Below are 12,247 nucleotides of genomic sequence, written 5' to 3'. Positions count from 1 at the left end.
CATTGCTCTAGCTCAAAGCTTCTTTAGATCTAGCACACACACAAATACACCAATCATCTGGGATCTTGTTAAATGCAGATTCAGCAGGTCTGGGGAGGGGCCTGGGACTTTGCATTCCTAACAAGCTCCTGGGTGATGCTCACGCTTCAGGAACCCCACATCACATAGTAACAGGCTGGCCCACTGAGCCATTCTTAGGAGGTCAAGTGACAGCCCCTCCAGCTCTGGGGAGGGGTGGAAGGCTGCCAGGTCTATGCGCTAGAAGGGAGAAAGTAGAATGCTTCAGTTTAATCACCAGAAAACTGCACCCCTTATAAATGTGTGGTGGAATATGCTCCAAGCCTTGTGAGGGAGCTGCTGGCTGAATTCTCAGTGTGGTCAGATCCTGGGGAAAGATTGGAAGACAGATGGGGCTGCCAGTTTCAGAGGAGGTACATCATTTCCACATCAGTCCTAATTCAGGGAGATCCTTTTTAAAAATTTCTCTTGGAAAATACTTTGGGAGTGGAATTTCTGGGTCCTATGGTAAATACATATTTATAACATTTTAATAGTATTAAATGCCAATATTGTTTTTTAAAAAATAAGTTTTATTTATTATTATTATTTTTTTAGTGTTTATTTATTTTTGAGAGAGAGGGAGAGTGGGAGCAGGTGAGGGGCAGAGAGAGAGGGAGACAGAGGATCCAAAGCAGGCTCTGAGCTGACAGCAGAGAGCGTGATGTGGGTCTCAAACTCATGAACTGTGAGATCATGACCTGAGTTGAAATCAACAGTGGGATGCTTAACCGAATGAGTCAACCAGGTGTCCCCAAAATATCAGTTTTATTGGGATATAATTCACATACCATGAAATTCACTCTTTCAAAGCATACAATTCCATGGATTTTAATATATTCACATGGTTGAACAGCCATCATCCCCAACCAATTCCAGAACATTTTCTCACCATGGGCTTCAGAAAAACACTGCTACACCCGTAACAGCTCATTGTGCTAAAAACCAAGAGCTTCCCATGCCTTAGCTCACCTAACCTCCATCACAATCCCATGAGCATGATTAGTGTCCCCATTTTACAAATGGGGAAACTGAGTCAGGAGGTTCGGGAACTCAAGTTCACCCAGCCAGTCAGTGGCAGAGGCCCTGCTCACATCTGATGCCTGAAGCGCACATCTTGACCCTTTGGGTAAGCCTTTGTCTCCTCTCAGCTTCTGACCTAGGGAGGGGGTGCCACTGGCTGTAGTCAGGCCTGCTGGCTTGAGGGTAGGAAGGAGAATGTCAGGAGAGTCTGATTTCTCAACCCGGCCACAGTCTGAACCTCCTCTAGGTGGGAGAGAGATGGTCTGTGGATCGGGAAGCCACAGGCAGCTGCCAGGCTTCACTGTGACACCTGGGTGATTCCTGCCCAGGAGGATGGACACAGGATGTGCTTTGTTGTAAGCTTGATGCCCAGCTGGAGCAGGGGAGTATGGCTTATGTCATCGTGCTGCTCCAGCTCAGAAGGACTTTGGGGAGAAGCTATATGGTTAAACCAGAGGCTCTATTAGCAGCCTTTGGGTCCCCTCTTCCTCTCTGTGCCAGTGAGTCAGCCAGCCAGCAGCCCCCTCATTTACTCCAGCTCCAAGGACAGCACTGAGGACCCATTATTTCTAACCTGTGTTGGTGCAGGCTGGGCTTGCACCCTCATTCTTCTACCTTTGCCCAGTCTCTCCAGCGTGTGCTGCCCCTCTCCTGGAGAGGGCTGCACACCCAGGTGCACCCCCAGAGTCCTTCTAGACCCTTCTCTGCCCATGTCTTCCAGAATCCCTGCTTCCTCATAGCTGAGTGGCTCTCTTTGCTTTGGATTGTAGCATTCATTTGGCTGTGAGAGCAGCTTGGTAATTTTTCTCTTTGTTACTGTACATACATAATTTACATGCAGAGAACGGCACAGATCTTCAAGTGTATGGTTTGATGAGTTTTGACAAATGCATTTGTCCACATAACTGCCCTCCTCTCAAGATATAGAACATTTCCATCACCTAAAAATGCCCCATGTGCCCCTTTCAGTCAATCACTATCCAGGCCCAAGCAACCTCTGATCTATCTGCATTTGCCACTGTAGATTAGTTCTGTCTGCTCGATCACTTCATAAATGTGTTTCTTGATGGCTAATAGGGCAGAGCACCTTTTCATCTTATTGGCCATTTATAAATCTTCCTTTTGTGAAGTGTTTGTTCAAGTCTTTGCCCATTCCATTCAAAGGGTTTTTTTTTTCTTTTTAAATTACCATTAAATTGTAGGAACAGTTTGTGTATTCTGGATATAAGTCCTTTGTGAAATACAGGTTGTGAGTATTTTCTCCCAGTCTACGGCTTGCCTATTCATTTTCTTAATGATGTGTTTCAAAGAGTAGAAGTTCTAAATCTTGAAAAAGTCCAATTTATCATGTTTTTTTTACCAGTTTTTTTTTTGTGTCCTCTCGGAGAAATCTTGGCCTATCCAAGGTCACAAAGATAGTCCCTTATGTTTTCTTCCTGAAGCCTTACAAGTTATGGCTTTTATATTTAGCTCTATGCTCCATCTTGAATTATTCTTTGTGTGAAGTGTGGAGTAGGGTTGAGATTCTTTTCTTTTTTTCTTAAGCGAATAACCAGTAGTTACAATACCAGTTGTTGAAAAGACTTTCCTTTCTCCATGGAGTTGCTTCAGCACTCCTAGTTATTTCTTATTAATAATCAAGTATAGATGATTCAAATAATTCACTCTTTTTTTACATTTATTTGTTTTCAGAGAGACAGAGAGAGTGAGGAGGGGAGGGGCAGAGAGAATCCCAGGCAGGCTTTGCACACTTGGCACAGAGATCCATGTGGGGCTTGAACTCACGAAACCTAAGATCATGACCTGAGCTGAAACCAAGAGTCGGAAGATTAACCAACTGAGTCACCCACCCAGGTGCCCCAAATAATTCACTCTTGATAGGTGAAAAGATGTTAAGAATAGACTTTAAAGTTTCCCCCGTGAAATGGCAAGTTCACACACTTGTCTTTCAAAATCCCTTCTTGACTGGGAAAGACGAGGTGCTGCTTGCTGTCTGGCCAGCTGGCCCTGACTTGTATGCAGCCCCAGGTGCACCTGGTTCCTGTCCAGGAACGGCCAGTAGCTGAGGGTGTGGTGGGGAACATGGGCTGGGAAGTGCTGCTTCAGAGTGTAGCATACTGATTCTCTTCCTGGATCGATTCTTGTTCTGTAACCAATCTCAGGTGCCCTCCTTGACTTCTGCTGTTAACTCAGTGTGGCCTGACGTCCCCTCTCTTGTTTGATTCATAACGCCAAGCCCTCTGTGAGGCTTGTGTCCACAATAGGCAAACTCTCTCTCTCTCTCTCTCTCTCCTTCATTTTGAAAGACAAGGCTACAGGGGGAGTTCCTCATTTTATTGCTGTGGCTGCAGAGGACAATGTGTTGTCACAGTGGTCCCTCTTCCGTGCATGGCAGACATGTGGCAGACAGTTGGCATGGCAGAAAGGCCACGGAGTTTTTAGTCTTATGGAGATATGGCCTTAAATTTTAGTTCTATTACCCACTGACTAGAGGAGTCTGATCCTGGCCTTGGGCTTGATGTTTTCAACCCTTACTTTTTGGAGTTGTTGTGAGGCTAACATGAAATACTTGAGAGAGTTTTATGCATGGCTTTCTTACTGTTTGCTAAGCCATTCATTTCATACTCTGTCTGCAGTAAGAAATGCAGGGATTACCACCTTCGTTTTAGTGTGGAGGAAATTAAGCCTTAGGGATGCTAGGCGACCCACTTGGAGCAGAGCTGGGTTTAGACCTCGGCCTCAGCCTCGGGCTTGGCCCTGTGCCCAGTGGGGCATCCCTGCACTGCTCCTCTCCTGAGAATGGCTGCAGGGCTCAGGAATTGAAGGAAAAAGGTACCAGTAATTTGTTTGCTTGTGATTGCTCTGAAAGCAGTAAGGCATTTCTGGGTACAGAAGCCACCCAGAAATCTCAAAGCCAACACGACCTTGAGGAATTGCTGGGGTCAGGAATAACCACATCTCCTTCCTCCCCTGGTGCTGGGACACCCTCCTGGGAGCACAGATTGCTTTTGCAGGGTCCTAGATTGCTCAGTTTGGGGTTCTCCCTTGTCACTCAGGAGGTGAGCTTTTCAACTCTGACAGTGACCTTGAATCTGACTCGCTGTCCAGAAACAGCGATGGCAACATACATAAATCTATTGAAGGCTTTGAGCATCAGAGGATAAAAAGGGGCTTCTAGTGGTTTTGACATAGAATCTGGTCCCTCAGGCCTGCATCAGATGTCCTAGAACCTCACTGAGAAGTCCTGTGGCTTGTCTGTGCCTGGTGTCACTGTCCTGAAACTTGAAGCCCCTGCAGGCGAGGTCTCCACCTCTAGGTGGCCCATCGCCTCTGCCATGGTCCAGAATGAACTCCCAGCACTGCCTATTGTCCCAGTGCCTGGACAGGTGCACAGGGAGGGGTGGGAGGCAACGTTAAGAGCACAGGCCTGGAGGTCAGAAGGACCTTCTCCAGTGCTGCTGGCTTTGCAACATCTCCCTGTGCATCTTAATCTTGCACCTGGAGATGAGAGATAATAGGACCAGCCCCAGGGGCTTGTAAGGCTTCAATAAGAGGAGGCATATAAACTCCGTGAGGGCTGGACATGGCTGGTCTCTCTTTCCATGGCTCCATGGCTCCATGGCTCCATGAGTTGTGTAGAACAGTGGCCCCTACTCTAAATGGCTGAATGAGGGTGGAGCACCATGCCTGGAACACCACGATGTTAGCCATGTCAATGCCACCGTCACGCAACCTTCCCACTACCAGGCAAATACTTACGTGACCTGCAATTGGGTGGAGGCAGATGGCCCTGGCTCATAGCCTATAAGTGCTAAGTGATAGTGTTCACTGTGAAGATTGGAGGACTCCTAACATGAGAATGGAGTACACAATGTGCCCACTGGGGTGTCTGGGTAAATAGAATCCACGGGTGGGCATTTGGAGACTGCCATATATTCTTTGAGTTCACTTGTTTCCTCTGATGCATGAAAATAAATTAAAAAAAATAAAAGAACATCCAGTGTTGAAGGGTTTCCTTTTTCTTGACTGCCGAGCCACCAGCCAATGGCTGGGAGCACTGGGCCAGTGTTGAGGTGACTGGCTGATTCCAGGAATGACAAGCCACAGGGTACAGCACAGGGGAATCAGTTCAGCAGGGTGTCACTCATCCGGAAGAGGGAAAAGAAATGTGGGGACAAAGGGGTAATGGGGCCCCACCTATGAGCTGCAGTTGGTCACAGAATTTATCACCATGACCTTCAGAGTAGCCAGCGTTGACTGACCTCTGGCTGCCTAGCATCTTGAGAGCCCTGTTCACATGGATTAGTGATGCATGAGCCTGAAGAACACTTGGCCCTCAGCTCCAGGACATGGCTGCAACCCTAGCCTGGGCCTTCCTGCCTCACATCTAAAGACACACTCAGGATGCCTGAGTCAGTGTGGTGATGTGGAGAATGTCTCCAGAAAGCCTGGTTCTGGGCCCAGGTCTACAGTAATTAGTTATGCCCTCAGGGAAGCCATCTTGCCCCTCTGGACTCCAGGATCCTCATGTGTAGACACTCAGCTGGTGGGAGATGTGGCTGCTCCAGGATCTGCTCCAGTTGTAATATTCCACGGTTCTGTTTCCCACCTGAATCACGATCAGGGCAGGTATCATTTACTGTGGTTTGTTCCAGGTTCTATGCCAGGTATAGCACATGAGAGGTCTCATTTGGTCCTCACAGCCAACCTCTGACTTAGGTATTATTACTCCCATTTTATGAAGGAGGGAACTGAGTATTCCAGAGGGACACAGTGACGGTGCTGGTGTCAGTCACCATGCTCTATGTTATATGGAATTGTCTTTTTTTTTTTTTTTTTTGAACTGCAAGGTGCTGTTCGTCTTCTGTATTATATTGCCTTTCCTAGTGTTTCCTTTCTCATTATTTATTGTCTTGTGGGAACCATGAGCAAAGTCAAGGGCTGGATGGGGTGAGCCTGCTTTGCTGTGTGCCAGCCCACTTAACTAGAACAAGGGGGTCAGCACAAGCCCATGCTGCTGGAATTCTTAGAACAGAAGAGAGGCCCAAGGAGCAGGAGGGAGGTACAGTCCCGACCACCAACCAATGTCTGTGTAGGCAGAAGGTGTTAATTTGGAGGTGGCAGGCTTGAGTGTGAGGGTGTTCGTGGTCTAGTCCTGCAACATCTTTAGGCCTTGGTGCCTCATTAGTAAAATGTAGATAATGGATATATGTTACAGAGTATTGAGAGGAAACATTCAGAAAAACACTCTGTGAACGTTCCTGAATGTCACTCCTACCCTGGGCCCAAGTTTAAGGTTTGGCACAAGCACAGTATTGGACAAATATTTGCTCTGGTTGTGAGCCATGGGTGGCACCATAATTTTCTGGGTGTTACCCACCTAACTTGGGTTGTTATAGAATATTAATAAATGCCTAACTGGTCTTGGGGAGAAGATGGATCTCTGGAAACGCAGCCTAAAGCTAGTCGGAAATGGTCTGCTAGCAAACACTCCTGAGGAAGACATTACTAATCATACTGTGCATTCCCACATAAGACCTATCTGCTTGAGGAAATGCATCCAGGGGGCCTCAGGACCCTGGACAGCAGTTTGATGCCGTGCATGGTTGTGGGAGTTGGGGCACTGCTCCCTTAATTCTCTTGAAAATCCAAAGGAAAAGTGCAAATGAATAACATGGTAAAATGACATTAAGGCCCATTCCTTCCCTTTGGAGAGCAGCTGCCCAGCCCCCACGCTGCTAGCCGATAATGGCCACCCCTCATCAAATATTTATCCCAGCCCTTGTGGTCCTCCATCAGCCTCCAGCATCATGCCAGGGATAGAATCTGATTATTAAAAATGGTCAGGAGTGAGGCAGGCAGACTACAAAGTGCCTGGGATGGAAAGGGGGGAAGATCAAAGCCATGTATTCTTCCTTAAAGGTCGTCTCCGGAAGCAGAGGCCTCCTATTAGGCAATCAGACTTGCAGGGGTTCAAGGACCTGGCCCCTGTGTGCTTCCCAGCCTCTGGGGCAGCTCTTGCTCCTTTCTTTCCTTGCCAGTGGGCCAGAAGGGAGCAAAGCCCAAGCCCTGGGGGCAGGGCCTGACTCTGAGCCATGGGTTTATGAAAAGCAAGGAATACCCTGCTCCACGCAGATATGTGACTGCCTTCACTTTTGAGGGGGTTCCTGGCATTTCATTAATGCCCTGTTTGAAGTCTGCCCTTTGCAAAGCAGAAAATGAAGACAAGAAAGCAAGCAAGAGGCTGATTCAAACAATCTTCTGAGGTCTGGAGTTTGTGATGTCCCTTTGTGTGGCTTCACTCATTACATGGGTGGAAGAGCCTGTCAGGCAAGAAATCATGCCTGGTGTTTACACTTTAATGGAACCCAGGGACCAATTAACTACACTGAGCGCCAACGGGCAAAGCATTTCTTAAAGGAATGGGAGGGATGGGAGGCAACTCTTATATTATTGCTCCATTTTCCCCCTTTTCCCAAATAAAAGACAGATGCTACATCAACAGTTTCTCAAGAGCGATCCTTTATTTTCTGTAAGTCCTAAAACTGACCCATTTATCAAAACATAACTGATGCCCCAGTCTACAAACAGTATCCTTTTCTCTCTCATGAATCCTGGAGCCCTGAGAGGCTGCAGCCTGGTCCAAGTAGCACCATCAAAATCTGCCCTCCACGCCCAGCAGCTGCACAGCAGCATCTTGCACAGCTTGGTGGACACGCCCGACCTCTCTCTGGGACAGGGTCCGTTCCATGTGGCGGTAGGTGATGCGGTAGCAGTGGCTGGTCTTGTGTGTCCTGGAGAATGGAAGAGAAAGGCAGGTGAGTGAGGGACAGACGTGCCTGCCATCTGCGGGAACAGAGTTGCCGGCTCTGACCAGAGGAGAACAGGATGAGATTCGGGGCCTACTGGCGTGGCGTGACAGAGACATCACCATCACTAATGGCCTGCACCTCTTACAGACTTCCTGAGAGGTGGTGGTGGGGGGCCACTGACTTGGAAAATCAAGACTGCTGGTTCCTGCTGGACTAGCTGCATTCAAGTCCCCTGGGTAGGTCGTTTCTTACAAGTCTGATTTCCTGGGCCAAGCCCTGGAGAGGTGGGAGGTGGTCTCTGGGTTTCTGGGCTTTTTGCCGGCTCCTCAGGGGGCTCTGCAAAGCAGAGATGGTTAGGAGCCAAGGCCAGTATGCCTCCACCTTTCCCACATCACAGAAAAAATATGTGGAAGGCACACTGCAGTCACAAGGTGGTGATTGGCTCCGGGGGCTCTAGTAGCCTAGAAGGCTGAGGGGTATCACTCTCTTTGCACCTCTATGGGCCACGGAAAGCATAGAGACAGTTGTGTCATACAGACATGCTTCCAAGTTCCAGGAAGCAGGGCCTTTTGCAGACTTAGTCCCCTCAGAGACACTTGAAGCCACAGTGCCTGGTGAGGCTGCTCTATGAACACACTTCTCTGTGAACACACAGGTGTAACTGTGTGTTTCAGGTAGACAGGACAGGTCTCCTGGTGCTGCTGGAAGGGCCAGACCTGCCCTATTGGGGTCCTTAAGAAGAGTCCACTGCAGAAGTAGAGCCCAGTGGTACCCAGCAGCACTGGGCCTCTTGTGGCTGCTAGAAAGACCCCACCCTGCCTCCCCCAGATGCAGAGGACAGGCCTTTTTTTTTTTTCCAACCTGACATCATCAAGCAAGGCTGCAACATCCTGAGTTTCTGAGAGATGGAAGATTTTAGAGGAGGAGAAATTAGTTAAGGAGCAAAAAGGAGGGTACAGGAATTGTAGAGGCTTGAAGACGATGCTGACATTTACTGAGTAAGTGTGGTGACAGGATCTGGTGTCTCACATGGCTCATATGGCTCACAACCCTTATGCAAGGGTGTGATGGTTGCCTGCGGGAGGAGGGCTCAGCCATGTCTAGTTGCACCTACTGCAAGGGACTCCTCCGCCAGCCTCCTCATTCCCTGTGCCAAGGAGGGACACAGAGGCCCTTGTGAGTCAGCGGCAGCTGGCTCCTTCACCTCTGGGCCACGACACACCTTTCCTGGGTCTCAGTTTCTCCTCTGTTGAAAGAAATCAACAGCATAGCATTTACATCATCAACCTTCCCACTCTGTTGCAGAAACCTAGTCAGAAAGGGACAGGGCTCTGCAAAGTATGAAGAGCTATATCAGTGTGAGGTGAAGTATCCTTGTGGCAACTGTTTGTATGTGCTTTCATTGGTTCACTCAGGCATCTCATACCTAGCTGAAGAGTGAGCTTATAGTACAGTCATTCTACACGCTGGGATGCCCAAGCAAGGATGAATGGGAAAAATTTGTCATCTTGTCTCTATGTGCTTCCCAGAAGGCCCCAAAAGGATTCCTGGGATTCAAACAGTTTTTATAAAACATTTTGATGAGTGAGGTGTAAATGAATCATAAACATATGGATTAATTTTATAAATTGAGAGAAATAAAATTTGGCAGAATATTTGGTGATAATTCAGTAGCTTCAACTGAAAATCAACCAGCTTTGCCTTTTCCTAACATCACTGGTGAGAGAAAGACGACTTACTTTTGTTTTCTAGAAACTTCTTTTTGAAGCTTTTAGTTGGTAGGACACACTCCTGTTCTCATTTTGCCTGTTGGAGGACTGAAAGCAGTGGGGCTGGCAATTGGTCACAAGTCTCCTTATCCTTGAGGACTGGGCTGTCCCTGAGAACCACGGGGTCACAGAGCTGAAGGGTCTCACGGCTCATCACTGACCAGGTTAAGAAGATAGATTTCTCAAGAGGAGGGATGCCCTCAGTGATCAACTCCAAGTATCTGAATTAGAGCTCTTTTGATTCTTTTATACCACTCAATGTGGCCTTTTTGTGGTCAAAAAGCTTCTCAGCCTTTTATCTGCCATAACCCTCACTGTCACTCAACAAGAGCAGCAGCAAACATTGATGTAGCACTTCTTACATACTGGGAACCATTGTAAGCCCTTTGTAGACATTAACTCATGTAGGCATCAAAACCTCACTGAGTTCACTGCATTCTTGTCCTGGTTATAAAAATAAGGAAACTGAGGCACAGAGAGCAAAATAACTTGCCCAAGTTCACACAGCTCCTAAGTGGCAGGGCTGGATTTGAAACCAGGCAATCTGGTGGGAATGCAAATAGTGCAGCTGCTGTGGAAAACAGCTTGGTGGGTCCTCAGAGTTAAACATGGAATTACCATATGACCCAGCCATTCCACTCCTAGGTATATACACCCCAAAGAACTGAAAGCAGGTGTTCAAACAAAGACCTGTATGAGAATTCTCATAGCAGCTCTATTCACAACAGCCAAACAGTGGATATGGCCATCGATGGATTAATAGATAAAATATAGTATAGGCATACAGTGGACCTGTACAATGGAATATTATTTAGTCATTGAAGGAATGAAGTAAGTAATGATACAAGCTACAATGTGGATGAACCCCCGAAATATGCTAAGTGAAGGGGCCAGACACAACAGATCACATACTGCATGATTTCACTCACATGAAATATCCAGAATAGGGAAATCCATATGATTGAAAGCAGACTGGCGATTGACAGAGGGTGGGGGAAGGAGGTATGGGTAGAAAAAACTGTTTAATGGTGTGAAAATTAATAAAGGGGACTGGGATGCTAGAAGAGGAGCCTACAAGGGAGAGCCCTTCCACTCAATGTAAATTACAAGAAGTGTCAACTACAGACTCCAACAGAAGTGTCAATCACAGACCCCAATAGAAGACTCTCAACAGGAAGCAATCATCAATTACAGGTCCCAACAGGGAAGGACGTAGACTGTATCTCCTACAGGAGATCGACCACCCCTGCAACTCAGCCAGTGAGAAACTGTCATCACCCTGAACTCCTGCTTCTCTCCAATGGACTTTTGTCCAAAATGACCCCTCTCAACTTCCTCCTTCTTCTCTATAAAATAATCTTCTTCTCTTGTGTTTGTTGGATTTGCCTATGATTGTGCTATAGCTGGCTTGTTCTGGAATGTTATTCCTAAATAAGCATATCTTTTGCTGGTAAGATAATGGGTAGTTTGAAGGTTAACAGTGGCCATGAGGTTTTCTTTTGGGGTGAAGAAAATGCTTTGGAACTAGATAGGTAATGTGGTTGCCTAACATTGAGAATGTCCTAAATGCCAATGACCTGCCCACTTCAAAAATGGTTAATTTTCACCTCATTACAAACACACACAAGGAAACTAGGCAGTTTGGTTTCAGAGCCCAATATTAGCTACCATGCCTGAGTGATCTACCACATTCCTCCTGTCTTCCTTTCCCTTCTCCAGCCTCTTCCTTCTACCCTAACCTCCTCTAAGAAGTGACAGGGCTTGCAAGTTACTGAGAAGGGAATAGTCTTTAATCCTTCTATTCAAGGAAGAGAATGAGTAAGCCCACGTTCCTTTCTAGCTCTGCCCTTTGACTAACAGAGGGCAGAAGCCAGACATGAGGCATAACTGTGACATGGGAAGCTCTGGAACAGTGATGCTTTTTAAAAAAGGTCTTTCCTACTTATGGAGCCATTAAAAGGCAGGCTGCAAAGCTGATCAGTTGTGGGAAATCAAGAGGGCTTGCAGGGAGAGCATGAGAGGGGGATTGGGGAGGGGTGCAGTCATGGCTCCCATCCCCCTACAGCAGGATGGGCAGTGTGAAGCTGCCATAGCCTTCCTGCCAGACTCACGTGGGCACAGCCTTCAGATGAGAAACCTTCACTGAAAGAGAGAAGAGACTACACTGATAATTCTCTCTTCTGTACTTGATAGCTTCTACTCATAGGCAGAAGAAATGAGAATACCCCCTTATGGAGTTTGAGGGGCAAATGTCATTACAGTGGGTCTGAAGAAAGAGTCTAAACAATTCTTTTGGTGCTGGAATTTCACAGAATTGGGATAGTGGCTAAAACGAATTGGTCACTGGCTAGAGCTTGGATTTTTAACAAAGATTTTAGAGTGAGAACCTGAAAATGTTTGAGATTCAAGGACTTATCACTGGTCTACTCAGAGATTGATTCAGTCCTTCAATAGCATGTTCCAGTCACTGAGCTAGACAGAGGTAAGCAAGTGAGGGGAGCCCTGACCCAACAGGCTCACATCTGAGGACCAGAGGTCTGCAGAGGTCCTGCAGACATCTGCAGAGGTCCAGGAGGGAGCCCAAGT

The 12,247-nt window shown here is 47.2% G+C and overlaps 1 protein-coding gene across 7 annotated transcripts in view; it reads right to left on the bottom strand.

Annotated features, from left to right (window-relative positions):
- Positions 1–7,585: 7,585 nt before the first annotated feature.
- The window catches only part of FARS2 (phenylalanyl-tRNA synthetase 2, mitochondrial), a 609,022-nt gene continuing 604,360 nt past the window's right edge, over positions 7,586–12,247 (bottom strand). For all 7 annotated transcript variants that reach the window (XM_039256852.1, XM_039256849.1, XM_039256850.1 and 4 more), the window contains one exon: positions 7,586–7,874. In XM_039256852.1, the coding sequence (XP_039112783.1) occupies positions 7,736–7,874 (139 nt within the window). In that variant the 3' untranslated portion in view covers positions 7,586–7,735. The remainder of the gene's footprint in view (positions 7,875–12,247) is intronic.

The sequence above is a fragment of the Hyaena hyaena genome, unplaced genomic scaffold, assembly GCF_003009895.1.
Source record: "Hyaena hyaena isolate Hyena2069 unplaced genomic scaffold, ASM300989v1 scaffold_588, whole genome shotgun sequence".
Classification (NCBI taxonomy): domain Eukaryota; kingdom Metazoa; phylum Chordata; class Mammalia; order Carnivora; family Hyaenidae; genus Hyaena; species Hyaena hyaena.
Note: the sequence above shows the minus strand (reverse complement) of the source record. Positions and strands in the feature narration are given on the sequence as shown.